The sequence below is a fragment of the Haliaeetus albicilla genome, chromosome 5 (assembly GCF_947461875.1).
Source record: "Haliaeetus albicilla chromosome 5, bHalAlb1.1, whole genome shotgun sequence".
Classification (NCBI taxonomy): domain Eukaryota; kingdom Metazoa; phylum Chordata; class Aves; order Accipitriformes; family Accipitridae; genus Haliaeetus; species Haliaeetus albicilla.
In genome coordinates, this window is record NC_091487.1 from 43,875,247 (window position 1) to 43,888,518 (window position 13,272).

The window sequence follows — 13,272 nt, forward strand, 5'->3', positions numbered from 1 at the left end:
CAAAGCAGGAGGGATGCTCTGGGGAGAGATGGGGAGGCCAAGAGACATGACTTTATCCTCTCTCTTTTTTTTATGCAGGAGGGAGATGGAGCCAAACCGAAGACACTGTCATCCCAGAAGCTGTCACCCAAGTGGTGCTTCCTGGACTGTGAGTATCTTCTTCCCCTGGGAGTGCTGACTGTGTCCGAGTTTGGGGGGGTGAGGGGACAAGACCCTTAGTGACAAGCTACTGAGAGCCACGTGGGACTTGGAACTCATGGATGTTGGGGTCTTTGCGTCCCCACGTGGGACTTGGAACTCATGGATGTTGGGGTCTTTGCATCCGAGTGCAACAGTGCTTTGCCCCAGGCCGTGTCCCTGGCTGCTGACCACGAGTGGAGTGGAGTGAGGGGCGTCCGCTGGTCTTCTGCCTCCAGGGCTGAAGGCCGCTTGGCATCTCATGTCCTGTCACTGGGGGACTGCTGAGGTTGCTCTCCTGTGTCATGCAGGCAGGGGGCCCCCCTGCTCCAGCATTGCAGGGAGCAAGGCTCACCACGAGCATCCCAGTGGTATTGGAGCAAGCTCCTTGCTGCGCTCCAGCTGCTTCTTCTCCCCTGCCTGAAAGCAGCTTTCTCCTCTGCCTTTGCCTTCACTGACCAAGAGGCTCCAGAGCTTTCCCTCTGTACCTGGAAGCCGGCTGAGAGAAATGACTGCTGGTGGCACGTCATCTCCCTGAATTCCCAGTAGCAGGGTGTAGAGCACAGCAGAGTGTGGCCGGGCATTGCAAAGTTGGCCTGGGAAGCCTCACGCTGGGCAGAAAGGATGCAGCTTCTCCCTTCGGAGCTCCAGCCCGGCATGTGGGGCTGCTGGCACTGCTGCTCCCAGGTGTCACTACCAGAACTGTTGTACCAGGACCGCTTTCCCCTCTCCTGCCAGTCTCCCAGCAGCAGGTTCTGGGCTGAGGAAAATGTGTCAGGAAAGAGGCCAGAGCCTCATTCAAGACAGCGCAGGCTCATTCAAGTGGCTGAATTACAGGCCTTCAGCGGCAGCTCCCTGGCTGTAAATCTCCAGCCAGGACAGGATAAACGGGCCTCTCTCACTCCTCTCATCTGCTCCGGCCCGTCCCCGCTCTGTTTGCAGAGAGAATTCCCCGGGTCCCCAAGGGTCCCACCGCAGCAGCCTCGCCTGGGCAGGCACCAGCAGCCTGGTGGGACACGGGGGAAGTACCACCCTGTGTGAGAACCCAGTTATCCCGGTGCGGTGCTGTTGCTTATCCTGCTCTCCCCTGGTGATGCCATAAGTCCCCAGCCCCTCTCTGCTCCCCTGGGGGTGGTGGCTGCATGGGTCTGGCCCAAGCACAGCCACTTGCTCCATTGCTGTTGAAGGAGCTCCTCTTTTGCTGTGGGGATCTCTCCTCTTAAGGAAGAGGAATGAGCAGAGGGATGCACTCAGTCAGGCTGCTGCCAGCAACAGGCTGGAGGCTGGTTTGAAGCTCTCCTGCTGTCCTAGCAGAGAGGGGCTTGGATCTACAACTGGTGGTGGAATGCTCCATTCTACCTGGCAGTCACAAGCTCTGCCATGGCTTTGTGGTGGTCTGTGGGATGTTACTCAGTCAAGTCAGTGGGAGGCTGAGCTCCCTCTTCTCCCAGCCCCGCTTAGTGCCCCCGTTTCTCAGTGCTCTGGAGAGAGGTGCATCATGTTGAATCGGAGCAGTTCCTCGCCTGGCACAGGCGAGTGCCGAGATGCGCGCTGCACAGCCCTGAGCTTCATCTGCTCAGGCTAATGCTGTGTTGCAGCTGCAAGGCTGGAACACTCGAAAGCCCCCAGAAAGGCCATGGCATCAGCTAGGTGTGTTTCTTGCCTTCCCTATGGCTCCCTGCCAGGAGTCATTGAGGAGGAGATAGCAAGGAAAGGCATGTTACACAAGGGCACGGTGGTCTACAGGCCCAAGGGGCTACCTCTGGGGTAAAGAGAATAGCAGGGTCCCAAAGGGAAGGGCACTGCTCCTGATCAGTGGGTGCTGTTCACTTTGCTGTGCCCTCCGTGCAAGCCATGAAGTGGCTGGGTAGTTCACTATCACTCCGCGGTGGAAAGTGGCCATCTTCCTCATCACCCTGTCTCGCTCTGTCCCTGTCTTACAGCAACCACGGCCGATCGGTTCTACAGGATAGACCGTGCACAGGTGAGTGTGGCCTTGTCCTCTGCTGTCATCCCCCCCCAGCATCTGCAGGGAAGGTGCTTGGGTGTCCTGCGTTCACACGGACTGACAGGCAAGCTGAGCCTCAGGGAGGTGCAGGTCTCACACCGCTGCCCTGCCCTGTGACATTCCCTGAGGGGTGGGTGGTGTGACCGACCTGGCCCAGGACCAGGCTCAGCACCTCCAGGTTCCTGCAGAAAGGGAGGAAACGTGGGTGGGAGCACAGAGACTTGGGTTGGAGCAGGACCCTACAGCGGAGGGAGTAAGGAATAGCAACGTAGCAAGGTTGGCCAGGCACCCACTGACTGGGATTGTCTTAATGAGGGGGGGGCGTGGAGGTGAGATGTATGGGTCATCTGCTAAGTTAACAGGAGATGGGAAGCCTGAAAAGGATAAGGAGATGCAGAGGCTTCCCAGGCACTGGTCCCAGGACTCTTCGAGCCACCATCGCTTGCTGAGCAAGTGGGTGGGCTACAAGGCATGGGATGTGAGGGGATGGAGATATACAGAAGTAGGTCTTGCTTCTGAGGAGAGCTGACTTGTGTCTTTCAGGAGCACCTCAACTATGTGACAGAGATCTCTCAGGATGAGCTCTATGTGCTGGACCCAGAGCTGGTGATCACTCAGACCGTGGGCACCTCTCCCGCCATGCCTGACCTCGTCGACTTGTCTGCCGCACCCACTGGGCAGCATTTTGCATTCCCCTCCTCTTCCATCTCTCCACCCTCCTCTCCTGCCCCCAGGTTGGTCTGGCATGGGGGTGCTGGACCTCAAGAAGGATGGGCAGTGATGGGTGAGCCAAGGTTGGCTTCACAGCATTGGTCCCCGGGCCAGATTACAGGGGGGCTCCCTGGAAGCGAGCAGGAATTCGGTGCTGAGTTCGACCAAGGGGTGAGATGCCATCCTCTCTTCCCTGCTCCTGTGCCAGTGCTGCTGGAAGCAGTGGGGCACTACCAGGTGGCTCAGCCATGGGGTCAAGCTCCGGCGCCTGACCTGTGGGGCAAAGGGCATGGGTGTCTTTCAGTCCAACTGAGGCCAGCCATATGGGTACAGGTGGGCGATGGAGCTGGGAGCAGCAGTAGAAATAGGAGTTGGGTTTGGGAAGAACCCAGATCGTGGAAGAAGATGGCATGGCCAAAGAGCAGCAAAGTCCCTCGGCCTGCCTCTGCTCCTGCCTGCTGGAGGAGTGCCATGGGCAGGCTTCTCCACAGCCATCCCACTACCCTTTTGGGTGATCTACTGCCAGGACTGGCAGGGTTAATTACACCTTTTCTTCTTCCCTTCCAGCGCTGAGCCTGACTGCTGCCTCCCGCACAAAGGTGAGTCCTGTCCCACCCCCTTACAGGTCATGCTGCTTTGGATCCCCACCATGGTTTTTTGGGTTTTTTTGGCCTGTCCTTTCCTTGACGTGCAGGCAGGAGCCCTGCTGTCTGTGTGCTAGGTGGGAGCGCAGAGCACCCGCAGGCGGGTGACCCCAGAGGTGGGCAGGAGAGACCTGACAGTGATTTGTGGAGAGGCCCAGCCAGGCGCCTTCCCGACTCTGCCGTGTGGGAAATGGCATGGCCGAGGGGTTAATCCCCCACCTGCAGAGCCAAGCGTTGTGGGCTGGGTTGGGGGGCTGTTTCTGCCAGGCAAACAGGGAGCTCGGGAGGTGGGAGCACAAGGTCAGGGGCCTCGCCGAGCTGAGCAAATGGAAAGAGTTTCCTGGAGCTTGAGCGGAGGCTAGTGCCTGGAAGTGTGAGTGAGTCATGGGTGAGAGGCGTCTCGGCCGCTGGCTGACACCCAGGAGATCTGCTCCCCGCTTCCATCGCAAGTTGTCCTGCCCGTGGGCAGAGACCGCTCCTCCTGCATGCACACCTCCCTGGGGCTGAGGTCTGGCTGTGCCCCCAGCTACGTGGGGTCTCCCTCCTTCCCCTGGCTTGTCCCTCGCATGCCTGAAGGTAGGGAAGCCACGTAAAACCAGTCTGACCAAGGGGTTAGCACCTGGAGGAGCTCCAGCTGACTACTGAACCTCTGGTGCCCAACCCTTGGCTCCCCAGTTAGATAAACGGCATTACAGCTTGGCTTTGCTGACCCCAAGCCATCTCCCTTCTTTGCAGATGACCTTTTGATAGAAGCTGCCAAGAGCGGCAACTTCAGCAAGGTAGGCGCTCCCGCTGCCTGCTGCGATGTGCAGCCAGGGCTGGCACTGGGTGCTGGCCCGGCAGCCTGCTTGGCTGGCGTGCCCCTCGGGCTATGGGAAGCCCTGCCAGCCGCGCTCCGATTGCCCTGGAGCAGCTCCTGTCGAGGGCCTTCCTCCAGGAGCAGTGGCTGGAAACCAGGCAGGCTCCTGGCAAGCAGCCTTATTCCTCTCCTGGGGGACACGGAGGGAAGGGACTTGGCAGCATGGCTGAGCTGGATAAAGCTCCCCGCCAGGACCTGAATATCCACACAACCTGCCGGGCACCCCGGGGATGTGATGCCAGGGCTTGGGGCTTGGAGCTGGAAAAGGCAACTCATCCCGAGCAATCTGGCAATCCCGTAGTTCCAAGAGCTGCACCGGGCTGGAAGAGACCTGATGGTGCGAGACTCCTCGGGCCAGACCGTCCTCCACCATGCTGTCAAATCGGGGAGCAAGGACATCGTCAAGTACATCATCGAGAACGGTGAGCTGGGGCCAGAGTGCCACCCTTAGCAAAGGAGCCCGGCAGCCAAAAAAGCCCAACCCTCTGCTTAGACGGGGTGCTCCTGGGCTTAGGTCCCTTCCCTCCAGGTTTGCTACATCCTCTTGCTGGCATATGGGCTTTCCCTGGCATGTGTCTCCAGTACACATGCCCCTGTGGCTGTTGTTGCATCCTGGCAGGGACCAGCATGTCTCTGGGAAACATTTCTCAGTGTCCTGCTTCTGCCTTCAGGGCAGCTGACCTGTTGTTTCTGGCAGCTCCCACTGAAATACAGGCTGCTTTATTTTTATTTAGGTATTTTTCCGTAATGAGTCCACAACAACTCTTCTTCCCTGGTCTCAGCTGGGCTCAGATGCCGTTACTGGCCTGAGTGCTTTGGAGCCAGGACTTTTGCAGGCAGCATGGAAATAGCAGCCCCTATGGAAAGATGCAGAGTGCAACTGGGGAGTAGGTGGGTCCATCTCTGCCCCGCAGCCGGGTCTCACTCACCCTGCACTCTTTTTCTCCACAGCCCCTTCAGAAATCCTCGATGCCACTGAGGAGGAGAAGTAAGTCGCTGACTGACTTGTGTCACCCATTGGCCAGACCCTCTGCGAGTTGACCAGTTGCCTGGGCACTTACCAGCCGCCCTCACTCTAATTATCAGCCACGGTTCCCAGTCCACTCTGGACTGACCGTGCCCGAGCAGCACCCCCTCCTCTGCCAGGGCTGCTTGGACAAGCGTGCAACCCACCACAAGCTTCTGCTGCAGCTGAATTGCTGTCCCTCGCTGCCACCCACACGTGCTGCATGTCCCCGTTTCGGGGGGGGACATCTCACATCTCCCGCTTTCTCCTCCCCAGTGGTGAAACCAGCTTGCACCAGGCTGCAGCCTTACGCCAGCGCACTATCTGCCACTACATCGTGGAGGCCGGGGCTTCTCTCATGAAGACGGACCTGCAGGTGACAGCGGGAGGGCTGGCAGTGGGGCTTTCTGGGGGGATCGGGGGGCTGGCGGGAGCAGAGCCAGCAGGAGACCAGAGCAAGGGTGCTTTGGCTGGGGTCTTTGCCGGCCAAAGAGGAGCCGACACGAAGCACCCATGCTTGCCCAGTGGAGCCCAGCTGCACAGGGGTTAAATCCCTCTCCTCCCTGCGCTTCTCTCTCTGTTGTTTTATTAAATTAGAAGCGAGGGGCTGGAATGTCTCATCCCAGTCTCCCCCTTCCCACCCTCCGGGGTCAGAGCAAGGACAGTCTTGCTATGAGCTCCCTCCCAGCTGCAGGGCTCCCCCCGCTCTCCCCCGCGGGTGGCTGTGATGGGGGTGCTGGGAGCTCCACCGGCCCGTGAGGAGCAGGAGCAGGCAGTGGCGGCCCTTTCCCTCGCATGCCGAATTAATTGAGACGTGCCTCAGTGCCGGGGAGTTGCGCCAGCCCCGGCAGAGGAGTCGCGGGAAGGGGACTTGAGGCTGTGTTTTGGTACGGGAGGTTCCTGGGGGTGGGTGTGCGGTGGAGGGAACGCGGTCGCGTCTATCTGGCAGAGGCTCACAGCAATGGGCTGTAGCAGAGGAGATGTAGGAACGAGCCAAGAAGGTGCGGTCTGTGGGTCTGGGACCCACAGGGCAGGAGCCCAGCCGGGGGTACAAACTTGCTGGGGCCAGTGGAGCTTGGGGGCTGCCTCGGACAATGCGTAGCCCCCTTGCCAGCTGCTAGGAAGATGCCGTGCAGACAATCTCTGGCTCCCCATCGCTCCTCCTTGGTCCTGGCCAAGGCTTGGGCTTCACACGGTGCCCTGAGTGGGGCTGCCCCGGCTGGAGACTCGGTCGGCAGCCGTGGGATGGGACAGCGATGCCCGGGTGAGGCGGTGACTGGGGAGAGGGCAGCTCTGGGAGCACGGCCCCTCTCTGCCCCCCGGCCCCCTCATCTGCCTGAAGGAGGGGAGCAGCCCCCATCCTCCCAGCGAAAAAAAGAGAGCCCCGCTCAGGCATGTTGGGCTGCCCCAGGGAATGGGGCTTGCACGTGCCTGTGCAAACGCGTGTCCGGGTTTGTAGCTGTCTGGGGACCCCTCTGCACCGCTGCGCTGACCTCACACGGGCTGCGGGTCGCAGCCTGCTTGCACAGGCAGGAGCCCACCTCATTAGAAACCTACAGCATCAGACCTGTAGCACGGGTTCGGAGCGGGCCGATCCCGCACCCTGCAGCGGTGAGGGAGGCTGAGCCCTTATCGGTTGGCGTGCCTCAGCCCAGACGGGCAGAGGGGCCCTGGCAGCTCCGGTTTCAGGCTGCGGGCAGGCAGCGGGGCTTCTGCAAGGGGGACGGGAAAAGAAATTCAATTCCTCCTCTGTTTTTTTCCCCCCACTTTGTTAAATGAGCGCTCGCATTCAAGGGCCGTGGGGAGGAGAGCCGGCCCTGAAGCACGGAGCGGTCTCCGTCCCCCTTGCCTGTGTACGTCCTGGGGGATGTGTGCGGGACCACAGGGCGTACCCGGTCTTGGGGTACGGATGCGAAAAATGGGGGTTTCTTGGTTCACCTCTCCGCAGCCGCGCAGGGGTGGGCTTTTGTCCACAGCCGCATCCAGGCTCTGCGTGTCTGACCATTGTTCCTGCTGGAGAAATACGGCTGTGGGTCGCCCTGGAGGGCCCAGCACCCTGCCACAGCCACCCGTGCTCCGCTGTGCACCAGGGGACGAGCCGGGCATCCCTTCCGGGGCCGGTTTTCAATGGCAGCGGCAGAGTGCCAGGTTTCCGCGGCCTTTCTCAGCGGCACAGCAGAGCCCGGGTGCTTGGCAAGGAGGAGCAGGGGGAGGGAGGGAAAGGGGGGAGAGGAGACGGAGCTGGGAGCTGTTAACAGATTTGCTTTTTATGGAGTGCGGGAGTTCATTAGTGGACACAGTCCAGATGGCTGCAATAAGCTGGTGAAATGTGATCCTCCTCCGGGAGCGGGAGCACTAGCTAGGCTGCGAGAGGGAAGGGGGGTTGGTATTCCTGGGCATTCCCCAGACATACCCCTCATTCCTCACCCTCTCCCGCCTGCCTCCCCAGCACCGGGGAAGAGCAGGTCATGGGGACCAACCTTTGTCTCCTCTCGGGGGGCTGGCGATGGTCAGGGCCGGTCTCTGTCCTGGCCCATGTGTGGGGCTGATGGCCCTTCAGGGGACAGCTTCCAGCCCTGTGGCAAAATCGGGCTCCTCACGAGCACGCTTTCGCTCTGTGGCGAGCACACGGGCGTTCGGCTACCACCTGCCTCAGGGCTTGGCCACAGGCTTTGCCGGACCCAGCTGCAGCCACCTTTTCGGTGGGGGGAACGGGGGCACCTTTGGGTGCCGAGGCAGCGTTTAGGCAGTGCTCGTTGCTCTGACGTCTTTTGCCTCCCTTATGCAGGGAGACACTCCCAAGCACCGGGCTGAGAAAGCCAACGACCCCGACTTAGCTGCCTACCTCGAGAACCGACAGCACTACCAGATGATCCAGCGGGAGGACCAGGAGACAGCTGTGTAGTGCTCGGAGTGCCTTAGCCCAAGCCAGCTCGGGCAGGACAAGAAGAGGACGATGCCAACTGGCAGAGCTGTGAGTCTGGGCCAGCCCTCCCTAGATGTTAACCTGGTCCCTGGAGGAGATGGGAACAGCAGAGCTCTGCCCCAGGCTGGGCTGGGACTCTGTTTATGAGGACAGTGGCTATTTGGGACTTGAAGCCTGGCTCTTTGTGTGCCCCCTCCTTCGCCCCTCATCCACCACATTCCCTGCCCTGGATGGGCTCCATCCTGCCGCCCTGTTGGGGCAGGCCAGCCTGAAGCCCCTGGGCACCCTTGTGCATGGGAGTGATGCCAGTGCCCCCTCCGCAGGCTCCTACCTATGATCCTTGTGGGATATCGTTGCTCGCCCCCTCTCCCTGCCAGCAGTGCCCCTCCTTTAGATGCTTGGCTCGGTTCATGTCCTGTTCCTCCTTTCCTGTCTGGCACAGCCGCGGGAGGCACAGGCTGTGCGGGCAGACAGCAGAGGCCGTGAGCCTCAGGCTGCCCCAAGGGAAGCACCGTGACTTACTGTCCCCGTCTCCTCCTCCCTCCTGTCGGTTTGGGGCTGCCCCGGGTCTCCGCGTTGCCCTACCAGGGCTTTCCGTGGCAGGAGGGAAGTCCTCGGCGCACCCAGTCTTTTCCCAGAGCATCTGGGACTGGCGCAGCTGGAAGCAGGGCAGCCGCTGCCCTCCTGGTTGCCGTTAGTGCTCAGCCAGTCAGCGGTCCGGCCCAGGGCAGGGATGGCATGGAGGAAGGCTACCGAGCCCTCCCACCATCTCTCCTTTCGCAGGGCTGGGTGGGGGAACCTGCACCCCCGATGTCTGCTGGGCATCTCTTTGTGAGCCCACTGCAGCACGTTAGCCATGGTGGAGAGCTGCGCTTGGCCTGGGCAGTGGCTGCGGTGGAGCCTGTTATATTTCCTAAACGCTGACTTGGATCCAGCTGCCCTCCCTGCTTTAGCTTCCCCCCTCGCCCCCAATGCTAGACGTTGCACTGGGCTGGAGGGGCAGTGCTGGGGTCAGTGCTGCTCTCAGGGATTCCCATCACGCCCCCCAACCTGTCAACACGCATCCTCCGAGTCCGACTCCTGCCATCCCCCAAACTGGGCGCAGGGCTTTGCAGGGAAAACTTGGGAGCTTGCCCAGCCCAGACACAAGCTCCCTGCGCAGGCCACCAGCTCACCCTCTCCGGTTTTAGCAGAAAGAGGGATTTGGATGCATAGGAAGCATCAGGGCTCCCAGCCTCAAGTCATGCCTGCCGTGGCATGGCATTTCACCTACCATCTGCCATGGGGCACGAGGCACCACGACCCATCTCCCCTGTGGATGCTGTGGGTGTTGAGCATCTGCAGAGGCATCAAGCCAGCCCTTCAGCCAGGCTTTTGCAGAACTGACAGTCTCTGGGACCAGGAGGTGCCAGCATAGGAAGACAGCTGATGGCTCTGAGGCCTCGCAGACCTGCTTGGCACTTTTGGGTGGGCGGCAGTTGTGAAGCGGGTTGCTGCTCGCAGCTTGTGTGCCAGGAGAGGATGCTGCTGCTGCGTGGGCTCTGTGCGGTCCCACCTGCACTCACACCCAGCTGTGCCCACCGGGTAATGCTGGGTGGGTGGCACCATTTGAATCCCTCCTAATACCAATACCAAAAAAAGGGTATGAGGATACCGCAAAGAACCAGAATACCCTTCAGACTTTTTGGCCAGGGGGCAGAGTTCCCTGGAGGATGGGGGATGCTGTGGTGGGAGCAGAGGTGCAGGGCAGTGCAGAGTGCCAGGGGCCAGCAGCAGTATTGGCAATTGATAACAATAGCATCCCAATGCGTTCAGAGCTGGGATGCTCCAGCAGCGCCCAGAGTTCCCATCAGCGCTGCTCTCAGGCCACCGACAGACCAGGCACTGTCATCTTCTCAGAGGTCCAAACCACTGCCCCCCCAGCTGGGACGCCCAGCCTGGCCCAGAGGCGTTTACAGCCCCAGCTTTCCCCTTTCTCCCCGGTTTTGTATCTTCCCTTATAGTTTTTGTACAGGTAGTTGAGAGACACACTGTCCCCCTCCCCGCCTGGCCCCTCCGTGCGTGCGTGAGCTGAGTTGCTGTGCAATTCCAAGCCTGGCTTGCATTTCGGCAAAGGCGGAGGGGTTGTTGGTCACCCTGCCTGCAGAAGGCAGGGGTTCTGTGCAATACCTGGGTCTGTGTTTCCTAGAAGCTGTTGTAGGACTGTATTTTTGTAACTCTGTGGGGGTGCCGGCTCCAGCAGGCCCAGGGCCTGGCACGAGCCTGCGTTCCTGTTGCTTTTCAACTTGGACTGTTTGGATGTTGTTGTTTCTTGCCATTGAAATAAAGAGATGGATGTTTTAGTTCCCGTCTCCTGCTGCATCCGCAAGAATGCGGCAGGCGCTGTACCAGTGACGCACCACGCAGCGCAAGCGAGGTTGTACCCCGAGGCCTCTGCCCCCATCCTAACTGGGGTACTCTTGGGAATTCCCTGCTGGCCCAGGTCCTTGCCCGCTTCTCTGCACAGCATCCCTCTGGGCCAGTTGCTGGATACAGGGTCTTTGTGCTGCGGGACCTTCTCCCCCATTCTGTGGCATACATGGATATTCAGTGTAACACGGAACAGGGAGAAAGCGCGCCGCCATCCCAAGTGATCCAGAAGGACTTGAAAGCATGAGTCAGGAGCTGGCAGCCTCTGTTCCTGCCCTGCTCCGGTTCCTCCCTGGGGAGGGAGGCGGCAGACCCGGCGGCAGGCCTGCCCTGCCCTTTGCAGCCGCACAGCTATCAGTGGGTACCATCCAGCCTCTAGATTTCAAAACGTTTCTGTCGGCTGTTTTTTATGGTGACCTGTCCCCAGCCATGCTGCTTTGCCGGGGATGAGCCCGCTCGGGGAGCTATTCCTGTTCGTTCCCAGCTCCAGAGGGGAGCCTTGGGGTGCTGCCTCCAGTGCTGCTCCGGCGGGAGGACTGCTCTCTGAATTCAAAAGCGAGGGATTAGGGACGCTTCTGCCTCCAGCCCCAGACTTGTAAGGATGACTGCGGCCAACACCATCTCTCCTGCAGAGTTTCCTTTGCAAAAGGGAGGTAATCGCTCTGGCCGACGGCGTGCTGGTGAGAGAGTGGAGATGGACACGGTGGGTGATGGCGAGCTACACTCATACCTTAAACTCAGATTCCTGAGGGCAGCTTGGCAGCCTGCCTGCCGCCCCCTCTCCGCCTGGAGAAGCAGCCTCCTTCCCCGGCCGCGTTGTCCCTTCCACCCCCCCCCCACTGCCTCCCTTTCATCGCCTTCAGCCTTTCAGCTCCTGCCCAGAGCTAACAGTGGGGGTCTGTAGCGGGTGTAAGGCACACCAAATTGTCCCAGCCTCCCTGGGCTGCGGCCCAGGGACCAGGCGGACGTGCGACTGGGAAGAGGGGGCCCGCTCTGCTTCAGTGCCCAGACCCCATCGCGTTGGCGCTTGGCCCATGTCTCAGCAGCGAGGACCTTCAGTAACCATGGCAATTAGAGTTTTCCAGCCGCCCCGGTGTCAAATTTATGGTGGGGGAGAGAAGCGGTCCCAAAATGCGATCGCTGTAGGAAAGGGGCAATCTACCTTTTGGGAGAGAGCCCTGCCCTGCTCTCCGAAGGGCCTCGGCATCTCCCCGTTCTCCCTTTCAGCTGGGTGTCAGAGAGCCAGAGGTCTGTCTGACCTCCCGTGGAATGGAAATGTACCTGGGAGCAGATGCATGGGGGGGCACGCGACCAGGCTGGGGAAGGCTGTGCAAGCCCAGCCCCAGCTAAACAGAGCTGGGGTGACAGCAGTTGGCCCTGTTAATGATTACCTGCTGCACGTCCGCCTCTGCAAGTCTGAACAAGGAAAACGCATCCGTCCCGTCCCCATTCCCATCCCTGTCCCAATTCCCATCCCCATCCTCCCCCCCCCCCCCCATGCAGCTGTGTCCCTGCGCTGGCACTGCCGCACCATGCACTAACAGTGCCCCAAGGGCCAGGCTTCGACTGGAGATGGAAAATGCGAAGCTGACATGCCATGAATTATCTTGTGACGTTTTTAGAGGTAAAAAGCTCAAGTTAAGCAATTGCAGGGAAACACACCTGGGTTGGTCATGCTCCCTCTCTTCCCTCCTTCCCTTGGTATGAGGCCCCTTTTTCTGCAAATACAGCCTTGTGCTGCTTGTTTGAGCTGGGGAAGGAGCCGTTCCCCCTCTGCATCCTTCAGGGAAGAGCCCGAAGGGACCAAGAACAGCCACTGCCGAGAGTGACATGCACCAACGTATGTCTGCTGTCCCACACAGCCAGCACCTGTCTCCTGGTCCCCAGCCTGAGCAGGCAACAGGAGGGGAACGGGAACAACTGGAAACGGAGGAAGGAGTGAAAATTTGCACCGGGCTTTGCCGTACCTTGGGCTGCTCTGCCCTGAGGAGCCCAGTGGGGTCTCTGGCTCCCGGCCTGAGACAGCTGAAGAAAAGCAGCAGCGCTCGCCCCGCACCTAGCTCTTGCACAGCTCCACCGGGCCCTGGTTTGCTCATCACGGTCCCATAACTCAGACTCGCAAACCTGATACCACTGAACCCCAGCCAAAAGCAGCACACCTAGGCCCTTCCCCTTCTTTTCCACCATGAAGTTTGTTTCAGCAGCTTGCTTCGGCTTTGGTTTAAAGGCCCAGTGATGTAGGGCTGGGGGGGCTATTGGCTTTGCTACCTGTCCGGCTGTCAGGACCCATTTCTGCACCCGTTGCTGTGTGTGCAGCGGGCAGAGGAGATGATATGTTCCCACTGCTGCCAGCCCTCTTTGAAACCTCTGCAGATGTTCAGGAAACTGCCGGCAGGGTGTGAGTTAAATGCGGGAATCTCTCGGAGAGATTCCTGGTTGTGAAGCATAGAAACCACCACCCCCCCCCCCCCAACCCCACCTGTGGCGGCCCTGCTCTGGGCGCAGCCTTCTTCCAGGGTAAGGGGTGGAAAA

The 13,272-nt window shown here is 60.2% G+C and overlaps 1 protein-coding gene across 3 annotated transcripts in view; it reads left to right on the forward strand.

The window, feature by feature from the left end:
- DGKZ (diacylglycerol kinase zeta) overlaps positions 1-10,673 on the forward strand; it is a 45,370-nt gene extending 34,697 nt beyond the window's left edge. For all 3 annotated transcript variants that reach the window (XM_069784502.1, XM_069784500.1, XM_069784501.1), the window contains 9 exons: positions 79-148; positions 2,121-2,161; positions 2,729-2,919; positions 3,464-3,495; positions 4,276-4,319; positions 4,701-4,821; positions 5,351-5,387; positions 5,682-5,781; positions 8,194-10,673. In XM_069784502.1, the coding sequence (XP_069640603.1) occupies positions 79-148; positions 2,121-2,161; positions 2,729-2,919; positions 3,464-3,495; positions 4,276-4,319; positions 4,701-4,821; positions 5,351-5,387; positions 5,682-5,781; positions 8,194-8,310 (753 nt within the window). In that variant the 3' untranslated portion in view covers positions 8,311-10,673. The remainder of the gene's footprint in view (positions 1-78; positions 149-2,120; positions 2,162-2,728; positions 2,920-3,463; positions 3,496-4,275; positions 4,320-4,700; positions 4,822-5,350; positions 5,388-5,681; positions 5,782-8,193) is intronic.
- Positions 10,674-13,272: the final 2,599 nt, after the last annotated feature.